The sequence below is a fragment of the Kogia breviceps genome, chromosome 1 (assembly GCF_026419965.1).
Source record: "Kogia breviceps isolate mKogBre1 chromosome 1, mKogBre1 haplotype 1, whole genome shotgun sequence".
Classification (NCBI taxonomy): domain Eukaryota; kingdom Metazoa; phylum Chordata; class Mammalia; order Artiodactyla; family Physeteridae; genus Kogia; species Kogia breviceps.
Window position 1 is genome coordinate 146654652 of NC_081310.1, and position 27464 is coordinate 146682115.

Consider the following 27464-nt stretch of genomic DNA (forward strand, 5'->3'; position numbering starts at 1 on the left):
TGGTTTCATACAAATTTAAGGATTATTCTATTTCTGTGAAAAATGCCAATGGAATGTTTGATGGGATTGCACTGAATCTGTAGATTGCTTTCAGTAGTGTGGACATTTTAACAATATTAATTCTTCCAACCCATGACCATGGAATACCTTCCGTTTGTCTTCAATTCCTTTCATTAATGTCTTAATAATTTTATGGTGATCTTTTTTTTCTTTCAGCAAAGAAAGAAAAGGTGTTGCCCCATGGTCTCCTCATTTGCATTGTTTCCAATAAACATGCATCATCATTATCTTTTTCCATCTAAATAATATGCCCTTTTTTGAGGGGCACTGTTTTTAAGATTTTTCTCTTTATTACTAATTGCAAACAATTTGATTACAAATGTACCTTATTGTAGTTTTTTTCGTATTTTTGTGCTTGAGGTTGGTTAAACTTTGGGGATCTCTAGGTTTAGAGATTTCATCAAATTTGGAAAAATTTCAGCCATTAATTCTTTAAATATTTTTACCGTACTACTTGCTCTCTCTTACAGAGACTCCATTACTCTACCATTAGGACTCTTGAAGTTGGCCCAAAGTTGACTGATACTCTGTTCATGTTTTATAGTATTTTTTTTCCTCTGCTTCATTTTGGTTGTTTCCATGTATTCACATTCACTAATCTGTTCCTCTACAATGTCTACTCTGCTAGTTAATCCCATCCACCCATCCCATTTTTCATCCTGGACATTGTAGTTTTCACCTCTAAAAGTGTGAGTTAAGTATATTTTAATATCTTCCATCCTCTATTTCACATGTTCAATTTTTACTATAAATTCTTGTACATATGAAACACAGTTATAAAAACTGTTTTAATGTCCATTTTCATTAATTCATCTGCTTCAATTCCAGGTCAGTTTTGATTGATTGGTTTTTCTCCTCATTATGGGTTGTATTTTCCTGCTTCTTTGCTGCATCTGGTAATTTTTAATTGGATACCAGACATTGTAAATTTTTACCTTTCTGGGTACTGGATTTTTTTGTATTCATATAAATATCCTTGAGTTTTGTTCTAGGTTGTGGTTATCAGGAACGAGCTTGATCCTTTCTGGTCTTGCTTTTAAATTTTTAGCATCGTTAGTCTAGAGTCAATTTTCTCCACTCAAGACAAAACACTTCTGCATATTCCTTCTAATCAACCACCAATTATGCTGTCTATCATCCTCAGTGGTAGGAACAGCACCATACCCAGCTGTAAAGCCTTTGTCAATATTTATAACATTGAAGTTGTACATAACCTACAAACCCAGTAATTCACTTGTGGAGAAACAGTTGCAATGTATATTAGAAGACAAGTAAAAGCATATTTATTGCAGCATTATTTAAAATGCTGGAAAAGTTAACACTTCCTAAATGCCTATCAGTAATGAATAGATTTATCAATGGTAATAAATTGACAGGACAGAATGATATGTAGTAGTTTAAATCAATGAATTAGAGCTATAAGTATCAATGTGGAAAGATCCAAAAAACAAAATAGAGGTTAAAAAAAAAAAGCAAGTTGCTAAATGAAAAATACAGTAGAATACCATTTACATTTAGTTTTTAAAAACACCAGGTATGGGCTTCCCTGGTGGCGCAGTGGTTGAGAATCTACCTGCTGATGCAGGGGACACTGGTTCGTGCCCCGAACTGGGAAGATCCCACATGCCACGGAGCGGCTGGGCCCGTGAGCCATGGCCACTGAGCCTGTGCATCTGGAGCCTGTGCTCCGCAACAGGAGAGGCCACAACAGTGAGAGGCCCGTGTACCACAAAAAAAAAAAAAAAAACCACCAGGTACAACACTGTTAACTTTACATATAGTAAAATTTCAGGCGTTAGATGGGATGCCTTGGCAAGAAACAGCTTCACAATTTCAATGGCTTAACAAAAGGTTTTTTTTTTCCTTGTTGCTTTTCATGCTGCATATCCCATGCTGAAAGGAAGGAAGGAAGGAGGGAAGGAGGGAAGGAAGGAGAGAAGGAAGGAAGGAAGGAGACTTTACTCATTATAGTCACTCTGGGACTATTTAAAGAGGTTCTATAACCTTCCTCAATCACTTTAGCAAGTGGAGGGGCGAGCAGTGAATCACATGCTAGCTCTGAAATCTTCCACCTGGAGGCGATACTTGCCATTACCACTGCACTTCATTCATCGAAAAGCAAATCACATGTCCATTGGTAACTTCAAAGAGGCACAAGGAAGCACTATCTTACCTCACGACCAGAAGAAAAAGAAAATGAATCTGTGAACAGCTCTAATGATTACCACAATTAATCATTAGAGGGAGGGAGGGAATGGAATCAGAGAGGGGTAGGAACTTGATTTCATCGTTAACTATAATGTCTCTTTTACAATTTTTTTATAAGGCAGAAAAAATAAATGCAGAATTCCTGACCATACTATCAGAGGTATTTATTCAGTAGTACTACATTAGGGCTCTAGCATCTATATAATATTTTTAAAGACAAAAAAATACTTTAAAAACACTTTTTAAATTGAAGTATAATTGACAAATAACATTATATTAGTTTCAAGTGTACAACATAATGATTTTTGTTGTTGTTGGCTAAGCCACGTGACATGTGGGATCTTAGTTCCCCGAACAGGGATTGAACCCACACCCCCTTCAGTGGAAGCGCAGAGTCTTAACTACTGGACTGCCAGGGAAGTCTCCCATAATGATTTGATATTTTTATATATTGTGAAATAGTCACCACAGTAATTCTAGTTAACATCTGTCACCATACATAGTTAAAACTTTTTTTCTTGGGATGTGAACTTTAAGATCTACTCTCTCAGCAACTTTCAAATATGCAACACAGTATTATTAACTGTGACAAAGAGTCACCATCCTTATATATTACATCCCCAGTACTTCTTTATTTTATAACTGGAAGTTTGTACTTTTTGACTTCCTTCACCCATTTCATCCACCCCTTACAAAAAACATTTTAAAAGCATAAAATACTTCAATAAAACATTTGCTAATTTGGGAGTCAGTATATATATAATAGTTATATCATCCTCCATACATTTCCTTATTTTTTTATCATCTCAAAGAGATGTTTTTAAATATTTACATATCGTATTGTACACAAAGAAAATAATCTAGTTTAGGCTTTTAATCTCACAGATATAACACTAATGTGCAGAAAAATTAAACAATTTTCCCAACTTGTATAACTAAAGGTCAAATCACATAATTTACTAAGTCCAGTAATATATTATTAAAACTGAAGGATACTTAACATATAAAAAACACTCATTAAAATGTTACAACATATAACATTCACTATAAAAATTCATAAAGCTGTAGTAATATTATATTATTTATTTATATTTTTAAAAACCAATGCAAATTCATTTTTTGCCTAATTGTTTATTGAGGTATAGTTGTTTTACAATATTATATTAGTTTCAGGTGTACATCATAGTGCTTCAAATGTTTATAAACAGGTCTATCCATGTGTTGCAAAAGGCAAAATTTCATTCTTTTTTTATGGCTGAGTGGTATTCCATTGTATATATGTACCACTTCTTCTTTATCCATTCATCTGTTGATGGACACTTAGGTTGCTTCTATATCTTGGCTATTGTAAATAGCTGCTATGAACATTGGGGTATGCAGGTATCTTTTTGAATTAGTGTTTTCACTTGCTTTAGATATTTACTCAGAAGTTGAGTTGCTGATCATATGGTAGTTCTATTTTTAGTTTTATGAGGAACCTCCATACTATTTTCCATAGTTGCTGCACCAATTTACATTCTCATCAATAGTGCCCAAGAGTACCTTTCTCCACATTCTTGACAACATTTGTTATTTGTGCTTTTTGATAATAATCATACTGACAAGTGTGAGGTGATATTTCATTGTGGGTTTGATTTGTAGTTCTCTGATGATTAGTGATGTTGAGCATCTTTTCATGGGGCCTGATGGCCACCTGTATGTCTCCCTTGTAAAAATGTCTATTCAGGTCTTCTGCCCATTTTAGTTGGGTTGTTCAGTTTTTTGACATTGAGCTGTATGAGCTGCTCATATATTTTGAATATTAATCACTTACCAGTCATATCCTTTGCAAATATTTTCTCCCATTCAGTAGGTTGTCTTTTCATTTTGTCAGTGGTTTCCTCCTCTATGCAAAAGCTTTTAAGTTTAATTAGGTCCCATTTGTTTATTTTTGCTTTTGCTTCCTTTGCTTTAGGAGGGATATCCAAAAAAACATTGCTACAATGTATGTCAAAGAGTGTTCTGCCTATGTTTACTTCTAGGATTTTAAGGTTTGCAGTCTTACATTTAGGTCTTTAAACCATTTTGAGTTTAGTTGTGTGTATGGTATGAGAAAATGTTCTAATTTCATTCTTTTACAAGAGCTGTCCATTTTTCTCAGCATAACTTCTTGAACAGACTGTCCTTCCCCCATTGCATACTCTTGCCTCCTTTGTATTGGATTAATTGACCATAAATGTCTGGGCTTACTTCTGGGCTTTCTATTTTGTTCCACTGATCTATGTGTCTGTTTTTGTGCCAGTACCATACTGTTTTGATTACTGTAGCTTTGTAGTATAGTCTGAAGTCAGGGAGCATACCTCCAGATCTGTTCTTCTTTCTCAACATTGCTTTGGCTATTTGGGGTCTTTTGAGTTTTCATACAAATTTTAGAATTATTTGTTCTACTTTGGTGACTAATCCTATTGGTACTTTGATATGATGGCATTAGATATGCAGATTGCTTTGGGTAGTATGGTCATTTTAGCAATATTACTTCTTCCAATTCATGAACACTGTATTATCTTTCCATCTATTTGTGTCATCTTCAATTTCTTTCATCAGTGTCTTATTAGAGTTTTCCGAGTACAGAGTAAAGCTCCTTAGATTTATTCCTAGGGTTTTTTTTGTTTGTTTTTTTGATGTTATGGTAAATGGACCGTTTTCATAATTTCTGATAGTTCACTGTTAGTGTATAGAAATGCAACATATTTCAGCATATTAATGTTGTATTATGTAACTGTACTGAATTCATTGATGAATTTTTGGTGGCATCTTTAGAATTTTCTATATGTACTGTGTGTCACCTGCAAACAGTAAGTTTTACTTCTCCCTTTCCAATTTAGATTTCTTTTATTTCTTTTTATTGTATGACTGCTGTGGCTAGGACATTCAGTGCTATTTTGGATAAAAGTGGTGAGAGTGGGCATACTTGTCTTTGTCCTGTTCTTAGAGGAAATGCTTTCAGCTTTTCACCATCGAGTATGATGTTAGCTATGGGCTTATCATATAGCCTTTGTTATTTTGAGGTTTGTTCCCTCTGTCCCTACTTTGTTGAGAGTTTTAATCATAAATCAATGTTGAATTTTGTCAAAAGCTTTTTCTGCATATATTGAGATGGTCATGATTTTTATTCTTCAATTTGTTAATATGGTTTATCATATTGATTGATTTGCAGATATTGAACTATCCTTGCATCCCTGGGATAAGCCCTGCTTGATCATGGTGTATGATCCTTTCAATGTATTGTTGATTTCAGTTTGCTGATATTTTGTTGAGGATATTTGCATCTATGTTCATCAGTGATATTGTCCTGTACTTTTCTTTTTTTGTGGTGTGTTTGGTTTTGTTATCAGGGTGATGCTGGCCTTGTAGGATGAGTTCAGAAGTATTCCTTCCTGTGCAATTTTTTAGAATAGTTTGGGAAGGACAGGTGTTAACTCTTCTCTAAATGTTTAGTAGAATTCACCTGTGAACACATCTGGTGCTGGACTTTTGTTTGCTGGGAGTTTTTTGTTACTGACTCAATTTCAATGCTCTGGTAATTGGTCTGTTCATATTTTCTACTTCTTCCTGGTTCAGACTTGGGAGACATTTCTAGGAATTTGTCCATTTCTTCTAGGTTGTCCATTTTATTGGCATATAGTTGTTCACAGTAATCTCTTATGATCCTTTGTTATTTCTGTGGTGTTAGTTGTAACTTCTTTGCCATTTCTGATTTTATTGATCTGGGCCCTCTCTCTTTTTTTCTTGATGAATCTGGCTAAAGGTCTATCAATTTTGTTTACCTTTTCAAAGAAACAGCTCTTAGTTTCATTGATCATTTCTATTGTTTTCCTAGCCTCTCTACTTCATTTATTTCTGTTCTGATCTTTATGATTTCTCTGCTTGTGCTAACTCTAGGTTTTGTTTGTTCTTCTTTTTCTAGTTCATTTAGGTGTAAGCTTAGGTTGCTCAAGAGTTTTCTTGTCCCTTGAGGTAGGCTTGCATCTCAGTAAACTTTCCTTAGAATTGCTTTTGCTGCATCCCATAGATCTGGATCTTTGTGTTTTCATTTGTCTTCAGGAGTTTTTAAATTTCTTTTTTGATTTCAATGATACAATGGTTGTTTAGCAGCATTTTGTTTAGCCTCCACATGTGTGTTTGTTTTTTTCAATTTTTTTCTTGCAGTTGATTTCTAGTCTCATAGTGCTGTGGTTGGAAAAGATGCCTGATATGATTTCAGTTTTCTTAAATTTACTGAGACTTATTTTTGGCCTAGCATGTGATCTGTCCTGGAGCATGTTCCACGTGCATTTGAAAAGAATGTGTATTTTGCTGTTTGGGGATGGAATGTTCTACATATGTAACTATTAAGTGCATTTTGTCTAATGTGTTGTTTAAGACCAGTGTTTCCTTATGGATTTTCTGTCGGGATGATCTGTCCAATGATGTAGGTGAGGGGTTAAAGTCCCCTAGTACTATTGTGTTACTGTCAATTTCTCCCTTTATGTCTGTTAATATTTGCTTTATTACTGCTGTATTTTCTTCTTGGGTTGATCTCTTGATCATTATGTAATGTCCTTCTTTGTCTCTTGTTACAGTCTTTGACTTAAAGTCTACTTTGTCTGATATAAGTATTGCTACTCCAGCTGTTTTTTGATTTCCATTTACATGGAATACCTTTTTCCATCCCCTTACTTTAAGTCTGTGTGTGTCTTTAGAACTGAAGTGAGTCTCTTGTAGGTAGCATATGTATAGTTCTCGCTTTTGTATCCATTCATACCTTTTTTTTTTTTTTGCGGTACGCGGGCCTCTCCCTGTTGTGGCCTCTCCCGATGCACAGGCTCGGCGGCCGTGGCTCATGGGCCTAGCCACTCTGCGGCATGTGGGATCTTCCCAGACCGGGGCACGAACCCATGTCCCCTGCATCAGCAGGCAGACTCTCAACCACTGCACCACCAGGGAAGCCCTCTATGTCTTTTGATTGGAGCATTTAGTCCATTTACATTTAAAGTAATTATTGATAGGTATGTACTTATTGCCATTTTGTTAATTGTTTGGGGATTGTTTTTGCAGTTACTTTTTTGTTCCTTTCTTCTTTTGTTCTCTTCCCTTGTGATTTGATGACTATCTTTAGTGTTATGTTTAGGTTTCTTTCTCTTTCTTTTGTGTGTATCTATTACAGAATTTCAGTTTGTGGCTACCATGAGGTTTTTATGTATAAATCTGTCTCTATATTATTATTTTAATTTGCTGTTTTCTTAATTTCAAATGCATTTTTAAAACCCTGCATTTTACTCCCCCACACACACCTTACTGTTTTTGACATCATATTTTACATCTTTTGGTTTTGTGTGTCCCTTAACTGCACATTTCAGATATAAATGATTTTACTACTTTTGTCTTTTAACCTTCCTATTAGCTTTGTATGTGGTTGATTTACTATCTTTACTGTATATTTGCCTTTACCAATGAGGTTTTCCTTTTGCAATTTTCATGTTTCTAGTTGTGCCTTTTCTTTTTTGCTTTATTAAAGAAGTCCCTTTAACATTTCTTGTAAAACTGATTCAGTGGTGTTGAGCTCTTTTAGCTTTTGCTTGTGTGTAAAACTTTCAATCTCTCCATCAAATCTGAATGAAAGCCTTACTGAGTATTCTTGGTTGTAGGCTTTTCACCACTTTAAATATATCATGCCACTCCCTTCTTGCCTTCAGAGTTTCTGCTAAAAAGTCAGCTGAAAGCCTTATGGGGGTTCCCTTCTATGTAACTTGTTGCTTTTCCCTTGCTGCTTTTTATATTCTCTTTAAGTTTTGCCATTTTAATTACAAAGTGTTTTGGTGTAGTCTTCTTTGAGTTGATTCTGTTTGGGACTGTCTGTGCTTCCTGTACCTGGATGTTTGTTTCCTTCCCCAGGTTAGGGAAGTATTTCAGCTATTGTGTCTTCAAATATGTTCTCTGCCCCTTTCTCTCTTCTCCTTCTGGACCCCTAAAATGTGAATGTTAGAATGCATGATGTTGTCTCTGAGGTCTTTTAAACTGTTCTCATTTCTTTTTATTCTTTTTTCTGTTAAGCTTCAGTACTTTTTCCTACTCTGTCTTCCAGCTCACTGATTCATTCCTCTGTATCATTTAATCTATTTTTGATTCCTTCTCATGTATTTTTCATTTCAGTTATTGTATTCTTCATCTCTGTTTGGTTTTTCTTTATATTTTCTAACTCTGTTAAAAACATCTAACTTCTCACTCTGTTTATCCTTTCTTCTCCTGAGTTTTTTGATCATCTTTACAATCACTACCTTGACTATTTCTCAGGTAGATTGCCTATCTCCACTTCACTTCTTCTGGAATTTTATCTGTTCCTTCATTTGGAACATGCTCTTTGGTCACCTCACTTTGCCTAATTTGTTGTTTCTTTTTCTATATATCTGGTAGGTTGGTTACATTTCCTGGCCTTGAAGAAGTGGCCTTTTGTAGGAGACGTCTTATGCATGCCAGCAGTACACTCTTTTCTGGTCACCAGAGCTATATGCTCTAGGGATGCCCCCTATGTGGGCTGCATGGGTCCTTCTGTTGTGGTGGGCTGACTACTGTGGGAAGTCTGGGAGGTGTGTCTACCTGGTCCAGTTGGTTGCCAGACCCTACCTTGTGAGGAGGTTGCTGACGGTTGGTTAGTGGGACCATGTCACAAGCTGAGGAGCTGGCTCTCTCATGGGCAGAAATGAGTTCTGGGAGGGGGTGGTTGCAGGACCAGGGTTCCTGATCTAGTTTTGGTCTGCTGGTGGATGGGGCTGCTTCCTGACATGGCTCCCTGTGGGTTATGGGGTGTCCCAAAGCAGGTGTTGTCCCACTGGTTAGATTCTGGGGCAACTGGCTAAGGAGTCCAAGGCATCTTGGAGCTGATGTTGGCCTGCTGGTGGGCAGGGCTGGGGCCCAGGGTGTCCCAGGGCTAGTACCAGCTCATGAGTAGGCAAAGCTAGGCCCCAGGTTTTCCAGCTGCAGGGCCCTGGGGGGTCCCAAATCTGGTGTCAGCCCACTGGTGGGTGGTGCTGGATCCTGGGTGCTGAGGGGCCCAAGGTGTCCCAGACCTGGTGTTGGCCTGCTGGTGGGCAGTACCAGGGCCTGAGGGCGCCTGGGGCTGGTATTGTCCTGCTGTTGTGTTGGTTAGATTCTGACAGGGCAGGCGGCAGTGCTGTGGTGGTCCTGAGGCTGATATCTGCCCACTGGTGGGAAGGGTTGGGGTCCTGGGGATCCCAGGGCTAGTACCCGCCCAGCAGGAGGTAAAGCTGGGTTCTGGGGCTTGGCTGGCTAACTGGTAAGCAGAGTTGTGTCCTGGGGTCTCTGGCTGCAGGGCCCGGGGTCCCAGAGCAGGTGTCCGACTGCTGGTGGGTGGCGCTGGGTCCCAGGATCTCCAACTACAGGGCCCTTGGTGTCCTTGAACTGGTATTAGCCCACTGGTATGCAGGGCCAGTTCCTGACACAGTTGGCTGCAGAGTTCTAGTGTCCTAAAGCTTGTGAGATTTCCTGGTAGGTGGGGCTGGTTTCTGGGGAAGCTGGCTGAGGGGCCCAAGATGTCTCAGATCTGGTGCCGGCCTGCTGGTGAGTGGGCTGGGTCCTGCCAGGGCAGGCTGCAGAGCTGTGGTGGTCTTGGGGCTTGGGTCTGCCCACTGGTGTATATGGCTGGAGCCCAGAATGTCCTGGGGCTGGTGCCTTCCCACTGGTGTGTGAGGCTGGTTGAGAGGCTAGAGCCAGCTTGCTGGTGGGCAGGGCCAGAGCCCAGGGGGGTCTTGGGGTTGGTACCTGCCCACTGGTGGCTGGAGCTGGGTCCTGTGGGCTCTGGATGCAGGGCCCTGGGAGTCCCAGGGCTAGTGCCTATGCACTGGTATGTGGAACTGGGTCCTGGCCCCTCTGATTGCTATGGGCTCAAGGGGTCTTAAGGCAGCCTGGCCGCTGGTGAGTGGGGCTTTGTCTGCACCCTGTTAGTGGCCTGGCCTGATGCATCTCAGCACTGATGCAGCAGGGCCAGGTCAGGCACTAATAACCTAGAGGGAGGATTCCAAATGGTGCTTACCAGCACCAGTGTCCATGTGGTAGAATGAGCTCCCCAAAATGGCTGCCACCAATATTATATTAATTTATGTGATTAAAATTTAGAATATTACCTTCAGAAAATAAATTAAGTAACATGTATATAATTTAATGCTTAAGAATTTCAGAGAATAGCTTAAGAATAAAAAGACACTTACGTTTTTTTGCTCTGTAACGACAACCTGCAGAATTAAAATAAGACACTTAGAACAGAAATCTTACCTGTTCGCTTATTTCTGTCCACATAACAATACTTTAACTCATAGTCTTGTAATAAATCATGAACTTCCTGAAAGAGATAAAACATGAACTCAATAAACACACGAATGCAGTTAGTGGATGATCCAGCTGTAGCAGCCGACCACCATTACCATCACCATCCCCCACGTAAAAAAATCTTCCATGTATCTCCATCACTTATTTAAATTAAAGGCATTCAGGCCCACCAGATATGGCACCAACCTACCTCTGCAAATACATCTCCCAATATATCCCTACACATGCCCATATTCCTGCTCAGATGAACACTCATTCTCTCATGAGTATACCATCCATAATCCTCATTCTGAATTACACTGATACCTTGATCTAGCATGGGGCAAACATACCACTACAGCTCCCAAACTTCATCTAGAATCACATGCTTCCTTTGAAATCCCAGCTCAAATGTTCTTTCATGAAGATTTTTCCAATTCTTTTCCACAGAACATCACCTCTCCCACCTCTATGCTAACAATGGTCATACTTTATTTATGCCTCTCTTACAGAAATAATATTAAACGTTTCTACTTGTGTCCTACATACTGAGTTTTTAACAAGTATTACACCTGTAGATGGTAATACCATCATGTAGAAGAAATAAATATAAATTAAAACCTAATTTAGAGATCCCTGGGTATGAAAACAAGTAATAACCACCAAGGTATGGTATGTAGTCCAATTTGTTACCCCTTGGCTCCCCAAGATGTTTAAACTGGCTTTCTTATTTGTTCAGTTTCTATTACTAATCGAGTCTGAACTTTTAAATTGTGATATCATAACTTCCATCCACCTGGGAAAATACAGTATATTTCCTCTGTATTTCTCCAATCCTTTCTGTTAAACTGATAATACTTGAGTACAAGAACTATATTTTATTTATCTGTATATTATATATATTGCTTTGAGTATACTAGGCACTCACATAAACATTAAAGTGAATATAATTTATTTTGTCATTGACTTGATATTAAGCCTTGAAAATTTTACTCATAATACACAACCGATGTAGTTATTTTTTAAAGGAATTGAACTATCACATAAGTGGACATTTGGACCCCAGATTAGTGAGTGGTACAGCCAACCTGTTCTACATTACAAATGAATACACTAAACAGACATAAGTGCTAGGATGTTAAGTTTGCAAACTAAACTAATTAATTTGGTAATATAATAATAATTCTTATTACTGCTATTTGTACAGTTAACATTCATTTAGTCTTTACTAGGTACCAGAACACTGAACTTATTCCTTTCATTAAAAAATCAGGAAACCAGAGCAGAGCAAATTCAAGTAACTTGCCAAAGCTTACACTCAGTAATTTGCTGAGTATAGATTCACCAGTTGGCTTGGTTCTAGGGACAACACTCTTAACCTCTATGCTATACTGGCTTATTTCTCCCAGGATTAACTGAAATAGTATACTATCACAGTTAGTTATAAAACCAACACCACAATGTCTGAATAAGTGATCATATGGAAATGAAAAATAAGAGGACAGTTACAAGTTGAGAAACATTTTCTCTTTCAATCCAGCGTAAGGGAGTGGGGGAGACTGATATAATAGGCAAAGTATAAAACTAGTGCTGGGTGAAAAAGACAATCATCTTTGATATAAGAAAGATAAGAAAGGTAAAGGTGATAATTTAGTACTCTTTATCAGTAAGTCAATATTAGAAATGTTTTAAAATATATATACTTATCAATTGTGTAAAATATTGTTTGATGATTTACATAGTAATATAATCAACATACAGATTAGTTTATATATTACTGCTATGGTAATTTTTTGTCTTATAAGCTTCAATATTTTCTTGAACTTAAACAACAGTGTATTGCTCATTAAGTAAACATAACTCTCTCAGCAGCATACCATATATATTTTGTCAATCAACGAATTTAATATTATACTTTATATAGAAGGTGACACAGTTTTGTTTGAAAGGATCCAGTGTGTGTTTTTAAGTTGCACAAACTTTAATCTCTCATTTCACTAGTTAACAGCTGTCAAATGCCAGATAAAGAAAACATGATACTGCTCTTCACTTGATCAAGTCTCCATAAACAATTGACATGTTATATTACTCATTTAGCTAAAAGAACCACCTAAGTTTTCAAAGATGCATTTTGCAAGTTGTAAATTTTATTTTTAAAACACCCATATTTCTAATCATAGCTTTCCTATGTATCAGACGTGGAATACAGATTTTGCCAACTGGGAAACTTTACAAAGCTTCCTGCAAAGAAAAAAACAATTATTTTTCTCCATGCCCTGGTTGCCTTGACCCAGGCAAAAGTGGGTCACCCCTCAACTTGAGCCTCGGCGAGTTGGCCAAATTAAAAACTTAAAACCTGAAAGAGAGTCCTAACAACCATTTGCCAAAATTCTACTGTGCTCCACAGCACACAAAACCGAAAAGACTAAAATTATGTCTCAATAAATAAATAAATAATAAAATAAAATTATGTCTCCCTGTTCTAATCTAGTTTTATGACACTTCTATTAACTTACAAGCTAACTTTAAGGAATGAAGTTGCACCTTTGATGCAAATACTTTCTCCTCTGACTAGCAATATCAGTTACACATTTCTTACAGTAAGATGAGCTTATCGAAATTGGTAATTGTTAGACAGCTTTATTAACCTATTTCCAAACCCAATTCACCATCACCCCCTGGAATTAAATGAAAAGTTTTCCACATATGAGATGTTTTCTGGGGAGAAGTTTAACAGCTTTCAACTCAAAGCAGTCTGTTAATATAACCCCCCAAAAGTCAAACAACCATTGTTCTAGCTGGTGTGGACTTCTTCCTGAATGAAACCCAGCCTTAGTTTTAAACTTGAATCACATTGTCTTCTAAGCCCTTTGCAGACTTATGTTCTAAAAACGGCTTTCATAGATTAAAGCACTTTGCTTTTAAATTCCACTTTTTTGGAATTAAAAAAATATTTTTATTTATGTTCTTTAAAAATTTTAAGTGATTTGATAATACAAAAGGATTATCTGTAACATATATTATGAGGCATAATAATGAAATAAGCACCCAGGAGCTCAACACCAAACTTAAAGACTAGGACATTGGCAACACTGTTCCATCCAACTATGCCTTCCTGCACTAGCCCATCCCCCATAGCTGGAGTCCTCAGGCAGGTTTGTATCCCCAAGTAATACGTTGCTTTGGTTTGTTTCTGAGCTTTATAAAAATGGTATTATGCTATTTTTAATCTTCTTTGCCTTGCCTTTTATACTCAATATTATGTTTCTAAAATTCCCTCATGATCCACATGGCTCCTGTTCATTTATTCACTACGGTTTAATATTCCATTCTGTGATTTTAGTATGGTTTACATATCTATTTTTCTATCAATGAATATCTGATTTGTTTCCAAGTTGTTGCTATTTTGCTACTGTTTGCTATTAAACTACTGTCACCTTCTTGTACATTTTACATATCTCCTGGTGTTCCTGTGCAAAAGTTTCTGAAAGTGGGAAATTCCTGGGCTATACACATGCAAATGATTGTCTTTACAAGAAAGTGCCAGCTTCTTTACCAGAAAGATTGTTACAGTTTACATTCCCATCGATGCTATATGAGAGTCTGTACAATGCTTGGTCTCATCAGACACTTAAATTTTGTCAATTTAGTGGATATAAAATCATACCTCCTTGTGCTCTTGATTTGCATTCCCTTGATTAATAAGGCAGGGCATTGTGATGGTTAGTTTTGTGTGTGAACTTGGCTACAGAATCCAGTTAATAAATAATCTACGTGTTGCTGCAAAGGTATTTTATAGATATGGTTAATATCTACAATCAGTTTACTGTAAGTGAAGGAGATCACCTTGGAAAATGCAGGGGGGCCCCATCTAATTAGCTGAAGAACTTAAGAGAAAAACTGAGGTATTCTGGAGAAAAAATCCTGCCTCAAGACTGTAGCATCAACACCTGCCTGAGTTTCTAGCCTGCTGGTATACCTCAGATTTTAGACTAGCCAGACCTCACAATCAATCAATCAATTTCTCTATGTATGTATATAGTATAAATACATATTAATATAAATTTTATAAATAATGTTTCTCAGAAGAACTCTGATACAGGTATTTTTCATTTGTTTACCATTTGTTTATTTCCTCTTCTGAAAAACATTTACTTATCTTTATTGCCCATTTTTCTATTGGGTTTATATTTTCTTTTATTGACATGTAGAATCTTTTTTTAATATTTTGGATACTAATTCCTTGTTGGGAAGCATATTATATATGTATTCCCCTAGTAATTGGTCTGTCATTTTATTTGTGGGTACTTTTGGTAGAGAGAAGTTTTTCATTTAATGAAGCCAAATGTATCAGCTTTTTCCTTTAGAATTTCTGTTTTTTGTGCCTTAAGAAATCCTTTCCTGCCCAAGGTCACAGGATAGTTTGTCTTCCAAATTTTTTCTTTCACTTATCAGTTTTTAGTCAGCTGGAGTTAGCCATATTATTCTAGCCATAATTTCCTGTACAATCTTGAATAGAAGTGATTCTGGTATTGCTCCTAATCTCAAAGGGAAATTTTTCAATATTTCACCATTGAACATGATTGCTTTTGGTTTCTCTAGATAATCTTTAAGTTTGAGGAATTTGTATTCTATTCCTGTTTGCTATGAGTTTTTATTATGAATGGGTGTTAAATGTTATCAAATGTTTTTTCTGCATCTACTGAGATGATTTAAGTCCCATCTTCATGCCAGTGATCTTCAAATTTTTATCTCCACCTCAAATTTCTCTCCCGGGCTCCACACCTATACAAGCTATTGCTTGCTCAGAACTGCATTTGAATGTTACACACCAGATAATACTGTTTTAGGCCCAACACAAGGTCCATCATATGATACATTTCGTGGTACTGGCTGAGTAAATGCGGTGTCAATTTTAACTTGGCTAAACTTTTAACAGCTTTTAATGCAGCTGTTTTGCTGGAAAGTTTTTTTGAATACCTACTCTTTGCCAGGGGAACATTTTGACTTGGCTTAAAAAAAAATTAGTAAACTTTTAGCTTTTTTATTAGCAGTATAATAATTTATTGAATGTTTACTTTATCTCAGGCCCTTTATTGAAATAACCTTGTTTAACCCTAAGAAATCCATGATATGGATTTTAAAGTTGGATGTTATTATCGATTTTTAAAGCCGAGGATATTGAGGCCTAGAGAAGGGACTTGTATAGACAGTATGTAACAAATCCGGGATTCAAACCCAGGTTAACAGACCTTAGAGCAAACACAATGAATGCTATATCTTAAGTATCATCAATACAAAAATAAAACCTACGAACTATTCATTTCCATCACATTCCTAATGCTTACTGCGTCACTGACCTCCTAACCTTAGGACAGAGATCAGGGTAAGAACAAAGTTTGGGAGATAAAAACAAAAACAACATAATTTTACTTTTTGACAGCTAGAAATCTGAAAGCATCACTCCCTTGTTTAAATATTTCAATGGATCCTCATTTCCCTTTAAATAAAATCCAAACTTCCTTAAATGTCTTACAATCATCTGGTCCTACTTAATGTGCTAGCCTTATATTGAATCACTACCCCTCTCAAACTCTACACCTTAGCCACAATGCCCTAACTCTCGGCCATGCTTTTTCTTTTCTTTAGGACTTGATATTTCTTGTTACTACCACTATGAATATTCCTCACGTCTCCCTTTCTCTCCCTTCCCCTAGTTAACTTCTCTCTCCCTGGTTTTCAGCTTAAATGAGTTTCTCTAAGAAGCCTTTCTGAATCTCTAAGGTGTGGAGTAGGTATCTTTCTTCTGTGCTCCCATAGCATTTTTTACTTTTTCCATCGCAACACCTATAGCACCTATCATCCGTATTTTAACTTCTTATATATCTGTATCTTCATTAGATTGTAGGCTTATTAATAGCAAATAGCACGTATCTGGCCTTCTTCATAAAAAAGTCTCCAACATTTGGCAAAAAGCAGACCTTGAATTTTGTTAAGTGCATGAATATTTGTTTCTACATATTACCTTTATCAACTCCAATACGGTATTTTTTCTAAGATTATTTTACAATCTGAACATAAACCAATGTTTAAAGTGCTCAAAAAGAAAAAACAATTACTCTCTTTACACTAACCTAATACATAACTCACTTCTTCTTTAAAAGAAAATATTTACATACCTCAAATTAATGAATATTATATATCTAGCAGTAAGAGGTTCTCCTTGAGCAGTTCTTGCTTATAGATATCCCCAGGAGATAACGTTTACATAACCATGTCTCCCAAAGAATAATCCTACAGAAATCACAATCTCCTTTTCTCTGACACAAATGTTTTTTCTTTCAAATATCACCTGGATGTAATACTGTATTCGTTTTCCATTGCTGTGCAGCAAATTATCACAAATTAAATTGCTTAAAACAATCCCCATTTATTATCTCTCAGTTCTGTAGGTCAAAAGTTCCAGCAGGCTCAAATGCATTCTCTGCTTAGGGTCTCTCAAGGCCCAAAATCAAGGGCTTAGGCAGGCTGGGCTCTTATCTGGAGGCTCTAAGAAAGAATGCACTTCCACTCATTAAGGCAGTTAGCAGAATTCAGTTTCTTGCAATTGTAGAACTGAAGGCCCCATTTTCTCGCTGGCTGTCAGCTGGGAACCACATTCGGCATCTAGAGACTGCTCTAAAAGCCTTGTATGTGGCCCCCCTGCATCTTCAGACCCAGCAACAGTGCATCAAATCCTTCTTGTGCTTCAGATCATCTGATTTCTCCCTCTGCTACTAGCTGGAGAAAACACTCTGCTTTTAAAGGGCTAGTATGATGAGACATGGCTCACGGGGATAATCTCCCTTTTGATACCCCTAAATCAACTGAGTAGTACCTTAATTATATCTACAAACATCCCCTTTTGTCATGTAATGTAACAATCACACATGTGATACCTTGTCACATTCACTGTTCCATGGATTAGAAATCTTGGGGGGCCATTTCTAAATTCTGCCTGCCATGACACCACTAATAATAGATATCACTTACTGTATCCTTACACATATTTTACACGAAATATCTTATTTCATACGACAGGTTTCAGAGCTCAAGCAAGGTGAGGAGGACATCTGCCCAGAAGGAAAACCCAGCACAGAGAGTCAGAACTCAGGCAAAGTGAGGAAGCCTTCTGGCCAGTGGAACAGCCCAGTACAGAAGGATGGAGCTTATATTAGATGAGGTGGGTGTCTGCATGGGGAAGGGCACAGTCATCTGCAGTGGTGATGGGAGATTGATTACTTAAAGGAGGATTGTTCAAATAAGTAAATATATTAAGGACAATGAACACCGGGTTTCTCACTGCCAGAAAAAAAAAAAAAAAGTAACAAACATGGAATGGGAGAAAACTAGAAAGAACTCTACAGAGTTAGACTGCAATTTGATATACCAGTGTGAACTTATTCCTTTCAATAGACAGACAGATATAGGTGTAAATATATGTGTGTACACACATACGTACACTCATATATTCTCTAGCTCTGCCTCCTAAGGGCAACTGACAGCAGTGATATATCAATGGCAATGAGTACATCTAGCTCCCAGATCTTGGCTTCTTAATATTATTTTCCCCTAAAAGAAACTAGGCTTTATAAAAGTCATCTAGGGCTGCCATAACAAAATATCATAGACAACAGAAACTTAATTTTCTCACAGTTCTGGAAGTTAGAATTCCAAGATCAAGGTTCTAGTTGATTTGGTTTCTGCTGAGATCTCTCTTCCTGGCTTGTAGATGGCCACCTCCACCCTATGCCCTCACATGGCCTTTCCTTGGTGCTGGCACACATTGGGGTTGGGCTGGTGGTGAGGCACACAGCAGAAAGAGAGCTCTCTGGTGTCTTTTCTTCAATGGTAATAATCCTATCAGATCAGGGCCCCACCCTGATGACTTCCTTTAAATTTAATTACTTCCATAGAGACCCCAGCCACGCTGGGGGTTAGGGCCTTAACATATGAATTCGGGGGAACACAAGCATTCAGTCTCTCATGAAATGGATGATTCAAGAGCTAAAGCACAGAAAGTAACATATAAGCTGCAACAGCGTATTGTGTCAAAAGCAAAGGAAGGGCTTCCCTGGTGGCGCAGTGGTTGAGAGTTCGCCTGCCGATGCAGGGGACACGGAATCGTGCCCCGGTCCGGGAAGATCCCACATGCCGCGGAGCGGCTGGGCCCGTGAGCCATGGCCACTGAGCCTGCGCATCCGGAGCCTGTGCTCCGCAATGGAAGAGGCCACAGCAGTGAGAGGCCTGGGTACCGCAAAAAAAAAAAAAAAAAAAAAAAAAAGCAAAGGAAGTGCTCAGTGAATAACGGGGACATGTCAAAAGTACAGAGGACCAGTAGACAACATATAGTAGCAACCTAAGTGTCCATCAAAAGATGAATGGATAAAAAAGATATGGTTTGTGTATATACATACAATGGAATATTAGCCATAAAAAATAATGAAATTTTGCCACTTGCAACAACATGGTTGGACCTGAAGGGTATTATGCTGAGTGAAATAAGTCAGAGAAAGACAAATACCGTATGTTATCACTTACATGTGGAATCTAAAAAATACAACAAAATATGAATATAACAAAACAGGAACAGACTCACTGATATAGAGAACAAACTAGAGATTACCAGCGAGGAGAGGGACACAGGAAAGGGCACAATAGGGGTAGGGGATGAAGAGGTACAAAGTACTATGGAAAAAATATATAAGGATATAATATACGACACAGGGAATATAGCCAAAATTTTATAATAACTTTAAATGGAGTATAATCTATAAATACTGAATCACTACGTTGTACCCTTGAAACTAACATAACATTGTAAATCAACTATACTTTAATTTTTTTTAAAAAAAGGACCTTTCCCTTAAGTGTGTGCTAGAATTAGTGACTTGTTTCTAAAGAACAGTGAATGGGAAAAATAGTATCTTTACAGAGGAGTGATGTGGCAGACATCATCTTAAGGAAATGATCGAGGTGAACATCACCAGTGAAAGTCATATTGATGTCATGTATCCCATAAAGTGACATGATCAGCAGTGGACTTTGCCTCTGTGGAATTCTTCCCCAAATTCCATAACCCTAATCTCCCATGAGAAAGACGTCATACAAACCGGAGGGGTGTTCTAAAAAGTTTCTGACCAAACTATCAGATCATGAAAAATAAGAAAAGACTGAGAAACTGGGGCAGAATGGAAATTAAGGAGATGAGATGTGGTAACTAAATGCAATGTGGTACCCTGGACTGGATCCTGAAACAGGAAAAGGACATAAGTGAAAAAAACAAATCAAATCCAAAGTCTACAGTTCAGTTAATAATAATGTACCAATGTTAATCTCTTAGTCTTGACTAGTGCACCTTTGTTACAAGATGTAACATTAGGGGAAACTGGGTAAAGAATATATAGGAACTCTATGTACTCTCTTTGTAACTTCTTTTGTAAATCTAAAATTATTCCAAAACAAAAAATTTAAAAAGAGGACATAGGAGCCAGCTTAAAGAAGCTCCCACTGTCCAAACGTAAAACAATTAAAGCATAAAGGTAAGTAATGATAGTAATGGAGTATAAACCGTTGAACAACATAGGAAACCAAGAGTTTACTTTTGATATAAAATAATAAATCAATAAATTGAACACTAGAAAGGGAATACAGGGATACCTCAGAGACATTGTGGGTTTGGTTCCAGGCCACTGCAATAAAGTGAATATCAAAATAAAGTGAGTCACACAAATTTTTTGGTTTCCCAGTGCATATGAAAGTTATGCTTATACTATACTGTAGTATAGTAAGTGTGCAGTAGCATTATGTCTAAAAAAAGTACATAATTAAAAAATACTTTATTGCTAAAAAATTGCTATGCGTCATCTGAGCCGTCAGCACATCATACTCTTTTTGCAATAGTAACAAAGATCACTGATCACAGATCACCATAACAAATATAATAATAATGAACAAGTTGGAAATATTGTGAGAATTACCAAAATGTGACACAGAGACATGAAGTGAGCAAATGCTGTTGGAAAAATGGTGCCAACAGACTTGTTTGATGCAGGGTTGCCACAAACTTTCAATGTGTAAAAAATGCAATATCTGTGACAAGCAAATAAAGAAAAGCACACTAAAATGAGGTATGCCTGTAGAATATTTATACAGTCTTAATTAAAGTATCTCCTCTCAAAAATCCTTATTAATGGGCTTCCCTGGTGGCACAGTGGTTGAGAGTCCACCTGCCGATGCAGGGGACGCGGGTTCGTGTCCCGGTGCAGGAAGATCCCACATGCCGCGGAGCGGCTGGGCCCGTGAGCCATGGCCGCTGAGCCTGCGTGTCCGGAGCCTGTGCTCCACAACGGGAGAGGCCACAACAGTGAAAGGCCCGCGTACCACAAAAAAAAAAAAAAAAAAAAAAAAAAAAAAAAAATCCTTATTAATTACAAAGGGAAAATCTTTGCTTACAGAAGCCTGGCAGATATACCACTTTAATAAAAGTCAATCAGAGGGATCAAAGTTAACTTTATCAGCAATGGGACAAATCTAAACCGTGCATCACCCTGTGATATTCCTGTCAAGGTTATGTAAGTTGAGTCTAATTATGCAGAACTAATCTAATTATACAGAACCTCCAAATTGAAGGACACTCTATAAAGTAACTGGCCTGTAATCTTCAAAAGGGTCAAGGTTGGAAAAGACAAGTTATTCCAGACTGAAGACTAAAAAGACACAACAACTAAGTGCAATATATGATTCTGAACTGGATCCTTTCACTATAAAAGATATTAATGGGAAAACTGGCAAAACTTAAACATGATCTGTAGATTTGATGGTAGTATTTTGAGTTTGATGATAGTGATGGCTTTATGCTGGAGAAAGTCCACATTTGTAGAAAATACACAGTAAAGCACTCAGGTTGATAGAGAGTAGGTCAGTGCTCACTCTCAAACAGGTTAGGGAAAAGAAGTTCTTTGTACTGTACTTACGACCTTTCTGTAAGTTTGTGATTATTTCAAAATTTAAAATTTCCCAGATTCACATGTTCTTGTTTATTGCCATTACTTCTACTCTAGATCAGGATGCAAAAAACTAACAAGGTATAAACTCAGAGAGAAGGAGACTAATCTGAAGTCAAAAGCCAGCAGCTGAACTTGAGGGTAACAAGATCCAAAGTTCAGGAAATAAAGGCAAGCTAGGAACTAGAAGCAGATAATCACTGTAGTGGGTTAAGGAAAGATATAAAAACTGATTAGCTGGGGCAAAGCGGATAGGGTGGGGCCAGCTGGAGCTGGGTGAAAGGTGATGGCAGGAAAAGAGGCAAAGAATATGCATGCACCCATTCACAAAAATAAACTCAAAATGGGTTAAAGACCTAAATGTAAGGCCAGACACTATCAAACTCTTAGAGGAAAATATAGGCAGAACACTCTATGACATAAATCACACCAAGATCCTTTCTGACCCACCTCCTAGAGAAATGGAAATAAAAACAAAAATAAACAAATGGGACCTAATGAAACTTAAAAGCTTTTGCACAGCAAAGGATATCATAAACAAGACCAAAAGACAACCCTCAGAATGGGAGAAAATAGTTGCAAATGAAGCAACTGACAAAGGATTAATCTCCAAAATTTATAAGCAACTCATGCAGCTCAATAACAAAAAAACAAACAATCCAATCCAAAAATGGGAAGAAGACCTAAATAGACATTTCTCCAAAGAAGATATACAGATTGCTAACAAACACATGAAAGAATGCTCAACATCATTAATCATTAGAGAAATGCAAATTAAAACTACAATGAGATATCATCTCACACCGGTCAGAATGGCCATCATCAAAAAATCTAGAGACAATAAATGCTGGAGAGGGTGTGGAGAAAAGGGAACACTCTTGCACTGCTGGTGGGAATGTAAATTGATACAGTCACTATGGAGAACAGTATGGAGGTACCTTAAAAAACTACAAATATAACTACCATACGACCCAGCAATCCCACTACTGGGCATATACCCTGAGAAAACCATAATTCAAAAAGACTCATGTACCAAAATGTTCACTGCAGCTCTATGTACTATAGCCAGGACATGGAAGCAACCTAAGTGTCCATCAACAGATGAATAGATAAAGAAGATGTGGCACATATATACAATGGAATATTACTCAGCCATAAAAAGAAATGAAACTGAGTTATTTATAGTGAGGTGGATGGACCTGGAGTCTGTCATACAGAGTGAAGTTAAGTCAGAAGGAGAAAAACAAATACCGTATGCTAACACATATATATGGACGCTAAGAAAAAAAAAATGTCATGAAGAGCCTAGGGGTAGGATGGGAATAAAACACAGACCTAGTAGAGCATGGACTTAAGGATATGGGGAGGGGGAAGGGTAAGCTGTGATGAAGTGAGAGAGTGGCATGGACATATATACACTACCAAACATAGGGTGGATAGCTAGTGGGAAGCAGCCACATGGCACAGGGAGATCAGCTAGGTGGTTTGTGACCACCTAGAGGGGTAGGATAGGGAGGGTGGGAGGGAGGGAGATGCATGAGGGAAGAGATATGGGAACATATGTATATGTATAGCTCATTCACTTTGTTGTAAAGCAGAAACTAACACACCATTGTAATGCAATTATACTCCAATAAAGTTGTTAAAAAAGAAAAGAAAAGAAAAGAAAATGTGTGCAAATACAGGCTCAAACAAATGCAATGAATTCTAATGCTACCCTGGCATTCAGGTGGTAACAAAAGTTTAACAGAAACCTTCAAACTCACAAAGAAAATGTACAAGCATAAGGACGAAGGAAATCTAAAGATGAGAGTAAATAAGCATAAAATTAAGCATCAAATGCCTAGAAAACAAGTTGAGAGACTCACAATAAGTTAGAGACTCTGAAATCGAACAAAAAAGGGAAACTTTTTTTTTTTTTTTTTCTGTACGCGGGCCTCTCACTGTTGTGGCCTCTCCCGCTGCGGAGCACAGGCTCCGGATGCGCAGGCTCAGCGGCCATGGCTCACGGGCCCAGTCGCTCCGTGGCATGTGGGATCTTCCCAGACAGGGGCACAAACCCGTATCCCCTGCATCGGCAGGCGGACTCTCAACCACTGCGCCACCAGGGAAGCCCCAAAAAGGGAAACTTTTCATAGCAATACTTATTGTGAATAGTCTTGATATGTTTTAAAGAGACACTTTCTTTATATTAACCTTTGTATCAACAAATACTCATTGTGAGTAGTCTTGATATGTTTTAAAGTGACATTCTTTATATCAACCTTTGTAACAACACACGTTAAGTGAGAAATATTACACTGTAATATCTTAGACTCTAAGAAAAAGAATTCTGTACATCCACTCTGTGTCAGGCACAATAGGTAAAGTGTTAGTAATACTGGGTGACCAGAGAACAATGAGCTTTTACATCAAACGTAAAGTGACACAGGTGACTTTCTTAGAAAGAAAATTAAGAAGTCTGATTTATTTTCTTGCCCAGAGAGAGGATCATCCCACACATGCATAAATGTGGCCCACAGAAGTTTCTGCTAAAAACTCTTCTCAAGAAGCAGCTTTGGACCTGTTCAAATGGTCCATACTCAGGTGACGTCCCAAACACATAATCAAAATTACACTGGTGTGGAAAGGTTGCTTCTCAGGTCTAAAATCTCCCAGAGTGAGATCAGGAGTAAATTACAAGAGATCCACAACCCCTTGAAATTACATGTAAATTTCTGTGTGCCTATGAACATTAGAACTTTTCTGGAGAGAGGGTTTATAGCTTTCAACTTACATGCAATAAACAGTTGACTGATAGAATAATTATATGTGAATGGAGTTCACTGCCTAAAAAGCTAACACAGACTTACAACGCAAAATTTGTTCATCCTACAAACTAATCCTGAAAGCCTGCCATGTGTCAGACACATTAACAGAAATACAGCATTTTAGAACAAATAGGTGGGTCATCTCCTTCTGTTTTAAACTTCCCTTGGAACAATGTTTCAGGTTCTAGGTTAAACACTGGTGATACAAAAGGTAAATATTACATAATCCCTGTCCTTTGAAACACAATATAGAGTGTATGCAGGGGAATTACAATCATAATACAATGTGGGATAAAAATATAAACTTAGGAACAAAAAAGACATTAGCTTTTCTCCACTCTACTACTACTAAGCTGAATGACTTTGGGCAAATTGCTTGACATTAATTTTGCATCTGTGTTTCCCTATCAATAAAACGAGAATTTAAAAATCTGATCTCACAGCCTTGAAAAAAGGATTAAATATAATGTAAATGAAGCTCAGGGTCTGGCAACAGTAAGCGTCTAATAAACAAAGGTTATTATTGTTTTTATAGAAATCCAGAGAAAAGAGAATTTGCTCTGGCTGAGGGATTACAAGGAGATCTCAACTAGACTACCATACTCGATTTGAGGCAACACATCTTAAGAGACGCAATGACAAAATGATAGTGGTGTGCGTTCAGAGAAAAATAAACAAGATGGTGAGGAAACTCAGACTCATGTCCTAAATCTAGTGTTTTGAAGGAGGTGAAGTTATAAGTTAAAAAAGAGAATACCATAATTTCTCTATGCTACTAGAGGGGAGAAGTTGGATCAAGAAATCAAAATTTCATGGAATTAAATTTTACATATTTAATATAAATAAGACATTTATAACAAAAGCTGTCTGAAGATGGAGTAGGATACCTTACAAAACAGTGATTTCTTTGAAACTAAAGGTGTTAAAAATGTACTAGAAACCATGTGTTTAGGACTCTGTAAATTGTGTTCATGTATTAAGCAAAGGGGTTGATTAAAATGTCTTCTACCATCCTTTTCAATAATAAGATTTCATTTTTTTTAAAATTAAAATTCTGTACTATTTAGGATAGTACTGGTTGGTAATAACATAAGACCCAACTTGAAATAAATGAAAAATAAAGGGAAGTTAGGGTCTCGCATAACTAAGAAATGCAAAGGTAGGTCAAGCTTCATATATAGTTTGATCAGGGCTCTAGCTCAGCCTCTATTTTTCTTTCTTTCTCTCTCTCTCTTTCTCTCCCTCCCTCTCTCTCCCTCCCTCCCTCCCTCTCTCTCCCTCCCTTCCTTTCTTCCTTCCTTCCTTCCTTCCTTTCTTCCTTTCTTTTCAGGTCAATCCTCCTTTGGATGTCTGCTCTGTCCTCAGAATGTCAGCTACAATCTGAGCAATGTGTCTCTGCATTCATATCCCATGGGAAGAAAGAATTACCTTAACAACCAAAGTCCTAAGCTTCTTTATTATACTAGGGTGAAATAATCACTATGGCCAAGGGACTACCATGTGCTGAGTGGCTTAGACCCAGGTTATTGCCCATCCTTTAACCAATTCCAATGGCAAAAGAGAAGAATTCTGTTTGTTGGTGTATGTCGCTTCTACAGATAGGGACAGAAAGCAAACCCACTCAAACCATGCAGTCCCTAAATAATGGAGGGTAGGTCCTCAAAGGAAAATCTGGGTGCTACTAGGAAAGACAAGAGGAAGAACGGAGACTGAGTAGGCAACAGCATCAGGGTCTCAGCAAGAAACAGATGACACACTCAAAGACTAAGTAATTGGAGAGAAATTTTTAAAGAGACTATCTTCAAAAGTTTACAGAAAGCCCACGGTTAGCAACAGTCAGTCCCCTACAACTCCTAGGCCTAATAAGACAAGGGGAATGATTACAACAACCCAGAGAGCTTAGTTGCATGGAGGGTTCCATTGGTAAGAAACTGTGACCTTTGAAAAAGGAAACAGCCAAGCCACAGTAACCTCATAGAGATGGAGCTGGGTGAATAAATGCCCCAATCTCTCTCTCCTCTGCCCTTTGATCTCCCACCAGTAGTGGCTCTGGCCAAATGCAATCAGAAACCAGAGAATAAGACAGCCCTGTTAGTGCTTATCACAGTACAGTCAGCCTCCGAGGACACAAAGCAGGTAAGAAGGGTGGAGAAAGGTCTGGAGGAAAAAATGGAAGATATTCAGTATAGCAACCAAAGACAATCCTCTGCGGATAATCATGAGCCAAAACAGCTAATACAGACAAGTGTTCTAGGTGGTCTGATGTCCCCACTTCTCACTCAGTACCCCTCAGTGCACACTATCACCTTAGACTGAGGCGACTGCCTCTTAGGCAAACAAAGTAAAAACAGAGCCAGGGTTTCTAATAAGCAATTATAGATGATTTTGTTTTCTTTATTTATGTTTTAACATTCTTTCATCAGGCTGTTTCAGCTGGGCTAAGCAGAGCTAAGCATCAAGCTTTTTGCCCACAGATGAGAGATGAGCCCTGGAGACCCTGAGGGCCACTGGCTATAAGGTAGGGAGACATCTTTGGACTGTTTAACACTCAGCATTGTGATGCAAACTACAAAATACTCCTCTTCTCAAATGTGTTTTCAGAGCAAGAACAAGCATTGCTGAAACACTTTTTTAAAGAATTTCTGCCAAGACTAGAAATTCACTGAGCCAGTGGTGTCCCAGAAATGTAGAAATATATTCCTTTAGCAGCTTTCAGTGTTCTTGTTACACTGGGAATAGGATAATAAAATACACAGAAAAGACATAGAACTTGGTAAGTCAATTCTGATTAACTACACTGAAAAAGAAAACATAATAGATACCTTTTAAGTAGTACAAACTACTACACTAAGAAAAGTAACTTTTGGAAGTAAGCAAAACGACATTCTCAATAAGAAAAAGAATGATTTCATAATGCAAAAACATCCCAGTACTGTCAGTTTAAAAAGAGGCAATAATTACTGAATATACTGTTAGAGAAAACAAATCATGTATATTTTTA

At 37.6% G+C, this 27464-nt stretch overlaps 1 protein-coding gene across 4 annotated transcripts in view; it reads right to left on the bottom strand.

Annotated features, from left to right (window-relative positions):
* RAVER2 (ribonucleoprotein, PTB binding 2) overlaps window positions 1–27464 on the bottom strand; it is a 138434-nt gene that overhangs the window by 75109 nt on the left and 35861 nt on the right. For all 4 annotated transcript variants that reach the window (XM_067006669.1, XM_059045521.2, XM_059045513.2 and 1 more), the window contains exon 2: window positions 10576–10642. In XM_067006669.1, coding sequence (XP_066862770.1) covers window positions 10576–10642 — 67 coding nt within the window. The remainder of the gene's footprint in view (window positions 1–10575; window positions 10643–27464) is intronic.